At 38.3% G+C, this 5,057-nt stretch overlaps 1 protein-coding gene across 1 annotated transcript in view; it reads right to left on the bottom strand.

The window, feature by feature from the left end:
- Positions 1-2,700: 2,700 nt before the first annotated feature.
- Positions 2,701-5,057, bottom strand: part of LOC104526099 (ubiquilin-1) — a 15,586-nt gene continuing 13,229 nt past the window's right edge. The window contains 2 exon segments of the mRNA XM_029085311.1: positions 2,701-3,227; positions 4,996-5,057. The exon segment at positions 4,996-5,057 is cut by the window's right edge and continues 13 nt beyond it. Of these exon segments, the coding sequence (XP_028941144.1) occupies positions 3,072-3,227; positions 4,996-5,057 (218 nt within the window). The 3' untranslated portion in view covers positions 2,701-3,071.

The following is a 5,057-nucleotide window of genomic DNA, read 5'->3' as shown; positions in this document are numbered from 1 at the left end:
CTGTGGCCCCATGGAGAGAGGAGCCCACGCTGGAGCAGGTTTGCTGGCAGGACTTGTGACCCCGTGGGGGACCCACACTGGAGCAGTCTGTTCCTGCACCCCATGGAAAGGACCCAGGCTGGAGCAGTTCATGAAGAACTGTAGTTGACGGGAAGGACTCATGCTGGAGAAGTTGGTGGAGGACTGTCTCCTGTGAGAGGAACCCCACGCTGGTGCGGGGGAAGGAGTCCTCCCCAAGGAGGAAGAAGCAGCAGAAACAACATGTGATGAACCGATTCCAACCCCTATTCCCTGTCCCCTTGTGCCGCGGGAAGGGAAGAGGCAGAAAATCAGAGGAAAAGTTAAGCCCGGGAAGAAGGGAGGGGTGGGGGAGGTGTTTTAAGATTTGGTTTTATTTCTCATTATCCTCCTCTTCTTTAATTGGTAGTAAATTTAATTAATTTTCCCCAAGTCAAGTCTGTTCTGCCTCTGACGGTAACTGATGAGTGACCTCTCTCTGTCCTCATCTTGACCCATGAGCCTTTCATTATATTTTCTCTCCCCTGTTGTGTTGAGGAGGGGGAGTGACAGTGGGCTTTGGTGGGCATCTGGCATCCAGCCAGGGTCAACCCGCCACACCACTACTTACAAGAAAGTTAGTAACTTGTTACTAGTTGACAATTGTTACTGATAAATATTGATTGTACTTCAAGAAGGAAACAGCTCAAGGGCTCATTGTAGAATTTAGGTCAGACTTCATCTCTTGAATTGCAAAAAGACCTGACTACAAATATAGTGTCTCCTAGTTTGTAATGTGTAACTGAAATACTGACTTAGGTGAACCGAATGTTGTCTCAAGAAAGTGTTCATACTAGTTAGCTTCACTGTTTTACTGTCTTGGTAAAGCTTGGTAAAAATGATTTCCTTCTCCACCTCACTCTTGCCCTTTCATTTGAGAGTAGCCTTTCTGGATGTTACAGGCTGTACTCCCAAAAGACCTGCCTTCCAAATGACAAGAGGTCTTACTTCTTTCAAGCAAGTCCTAGAAAGGCATGCTATAAAGTCAAATTAGTTACTTTGAAGATCCTAATAAATAGTCATTGGGAAAATAACTGTAAGAAGGTGACTATTCTACAGAAACTACTTGCTATCTATCACTTCCCTATCACAGCCTGGTACTGAGTGCAATGAAAGCTACCCACCCAACAGAAGTCACTGTGAAGGTATGATGGGTCTGATCACTGGCTAGGAAATAAAAGTAGTAATAATTTTGTATCCAAACTGTAGGTATTTTAAAAGGTTTTGATAATATTAAATTCATCTTACAAACAGATTCTATTTTAATTTATTTGTTTATTTAACACAGTGTGCTACTGCATCTATGAGACTGTGATGTGAAGGCAGAGACTGCCAACCAAGAGATTTTCTTGAATTTTGCCAGTACCATGCATCAACAGTATTTGATCCATTTACTTACTGCCAAAGTAAAGAGACAAGATTACTGTACAGTGAGTGAAACTTCTCTTCTGTGATAAGAATACAATGTAGTTATTGACAACAAAACTGCATACATGGCTTTGCAAAAAGTTTTCAAAATTTCACTACATGCTGAAGCGTGCTCAACTTGTGTGTTTATATTGCGTTATAATTTTGCTTCACCAAACTGATTAACAACTGAGTTAAAACAATTTCAAACCATTTGCAAGCAATGATCTTTAGAGCAAACTGAATTTATACTTGTACCATCAAAAGAAAAGGATTGTTCAAACCCAGTGTTCAAAAGCAATACAGTTCAGTATGTTCACAACTACACTGACATGAAGACCAATAAAAAGCAGTAACACACCCAGTAGTGTCTTTTATTCTGCTGCCCCACCTTATCTAAGCTAGTAGTCTTCAACATCATATGCCTCTTACTCTCTTCCCTCCACCTCATACTCCAAGAGTAGTTTACTAATCTTAGCTCAGAGATGGTGAATATTCCCAGAGCTTACATTCAAATGCCAACTCTTCAGTTGGTCAGTCATCTTGAATTCTAGGTAATCATCAGCTGCAATCACAATGAGACAAGATGCTTAAAGATTTTTTAATTCATTTATTACCTGTGCACAAGAGAACTACCAAGAAAACTGAAAAGATATACATTATTTTTTACATGGCGGTTGAAAGTAATTAGAATATCACATAACCATGAAAGAAAGTAATGTTTCCAATTGAAATCAGAATACATGTTAGAGTCTCAATGGAACAAGCCAAAAAGCCTTAAAAGCAGTTCCAGAGCACAAGGCAGTGCCCCTTTAATTTGCACAGTTAATTACAGTTAATCTTCGTGAATATTGAGACAATGTTACAATGCAAGTTTCTGTACAGTTAGATGTAAAGAGATAACCAGAACAGCAATTCTAGTATATTTTACCTGAACTTGCTTAAGCATTTTTGCTGAGATGGTTACCGCAAGATTCTACACTAAAAACAAGTCTTACAACTTTTTCCCCTGGCTTTTTTGTGTTACTTATAATCTCATTCTATTCCAATGTGTAAATCTCAAGAAATGAGCTGTCTTCATTGTATATATTGTGTTTACACTTTATACAAATTAAAGCAAAAAATGGTAGATACTCAAGTGGTATAAATCTTACAGCATTTTGCTAGCAAAAAAACCCCCAAAACAAAACAAAACATGCCAAAATCACGATAAGCAGTATTGGTACCCACAAACTGTAGCTTCAATTAATTTGTTTCCTTTTTAATTTGTACTCTACATAAATTACTACTGAAGGCTAATGTTTAAGTAGTAAATAAGTTTGACAGTTGTAGGTCAGACAAAACCTGTTTATCCAACTGTGAAAGCTGATAATGTTTCAAAAAAATCACAAATAATGCAGAACAAAAGAAGTGTGATGCATGCAACAGAGTGAAAATGCACTGATTCTTTTTTTTAGAAAACTACTGCACTCCACCTTAAAATGCATCAGACCAATTTTAGTTATAATAAGACAATCCCAAGAGTCAGAATGAAATAAAGCAAATATTTTAAAGATTTAAGAGCTGTTATCAAAAATAAATTACATTTTTCCAAGTTAAAGAAACTGCTATGAAAGCTGAGAGCCAAGCAGCCTTTCAATAGCTGCATCGATGTCTCCTCCTGTTGCTATTAGCGCTTGTAAGTTTGCTTCACGGTTCAGAAAGCCCATTGCACTCAGCTGCTCCAGTTGTTGCTGAAATCTAACTTCTGGATTTTGTAACTGCTAAGAACAAAATTTCAAGCTATAAAAGCATAACACACATTTAGCAAAGTACAAGATTTAAACATAGTTTCTTCTGCTCCACTGTCTGTCTTTACTAATTTCTGACTACATACTTTTCAAGATCCTAAAACTATACTATGGTATCAATTCAATTAACTATTGAATTATTTTTTTAACAAGTCAGAGCAGCTTCAAATTTTAAGAGTATCTACACTTACACGACATTCTTGAACTACAGGAAAAGCTGCTTGTTTGACAAAAAAGGATTAAAATTAAATTGGGTAAATTCACGTCCTGTGAACAGTTTCTTAAAGATAGGCATTTAGGTATTTTTTTTAAATGAAACAGTTCAATCTAGCAATGTGGAACAGCAAGGATTATGATGATTCCACCATCCAATAGTGAACGTCACAGGCTTTTTTTTTTCCTTGACATAAAAATTGACCTCTTTTTTAGTGCTCCAAGTATTTGTTGACTAAAATTAACAACATTCTAATTGTTAGAAAGCTTCAGTCTAAGGCAAACTGACAGCTGTGCTTTATGGAATGACCCTGCTCACACAAACTGATGGCAAAATTCTGCATGATTTCAGTGGTACAATGATTAGTTCAGGGGCATTTTTTAATCAGAACAATTATAGTAAAATAATGTGCTGGAGTAATACTGAGAAGTCACTTTTTTAAAATCAATGAGTCAGTTTAGGTAGCAACACAAAATTTGTGCAGCTGCTGCTAATTTTCCTTTTGTTCTAACTGAATAGCTTCATATATCAAGAAATTAGTATTTAAAATCTGCATATGGTTCCAAACCAATATAATGTAAAGATGTAAACCGAAATTTATGAACAGTCCCCCACTTGCTTCTCCCAAGCAAAACTAAGCAGAATGCTGACTCAGCAGTGTAAGATTTGACAGCATAAGTGAAAATGTATGAGAATATGGTTTCCTATAGTGACACCCACCAACACTTTCTCGTGGTTAGGTAACAAGAGAAAGAAGTCTGTCAGATCAGTACGCTGAACTAACTCATACTGTGGCAAATGATGAAGAAAAAGCAGGACTGCCCCCTTCCACTAGCAGTTTGCCGCTACTCTAGGTATGTACCACAGCATAACAGTGCTGTTTCACACAGCAATCTTGAGAATTAACAGCCTGTCTCCTTTAAAGTCAGTCTTGCTTACCACCCTGCAACCACTGGCAAAGCTGCTACCTCTGCTTGACTTCTGGAGCTGTCTCAAAACCCTGAATCCCACTCACTATGTTAACAAAATTCACGGCAGTCTGGACCTGCAGGATGTCAGTGAAGCCATACAATAAACTCAGGCTCCAAATAACCAGAGCGTGGCTATTCCAAAGTGTGGGAGAGGCTCAGTCACAGCTAGAGAGTAACAGCCAGCAATACAGGCCAAAAGCACAGAGGTAATGGTGCTCAAAATGCTTAAGCTTTTCTCTTCCCTGCGCCCACAATTCACTTGCCAGTGAACCTCATCACCTCAGTCTGCCTCAATCTTTAAAGCATTTCAGGAATTCAAGAGTATGAAGATGACTGTACAAAAGTCACCTGTTCTGAGGACACTTTTACTCAAATTTGATGTTTTTCTAGCATTTACTCACACAGCTGCAATACCACTTTCAAGACTCTTCTACTCTCCTTTGACCATAAGCATCCAGGGAGCTCTCCCCTCAACTATCAGCTTCCTTTCTAGTGGTTTACAATGGAAAAATAAAGTAAGAATTTAAAAAATCTAGAATACAGTGATGTACTTTACCTGAGCATTTGCACCAGCAAGTGCCTGCAACATTTGCTGGACAAACTGCTGGTGACCAGGGT

This window comes from Antrostomus carolinensis, unplaced genomic scaffold, assembly GCF_000700745.2.
Source record: "Antrostomus carolinensis isolate BGI_N321 unplaced genomic scaffold, ASM70074v2 scaffold16726, whole genome shotgun sequence".
NCBI lineage: Eukaryota > Metazoa > Chordata > Aves > Caprimulgiformes > Caprimulgidae > Antrostomus > Antrostomus carolinensis.
This window is presented reverse-complemented; position numbering and strand designations above follow the sequence as displayed.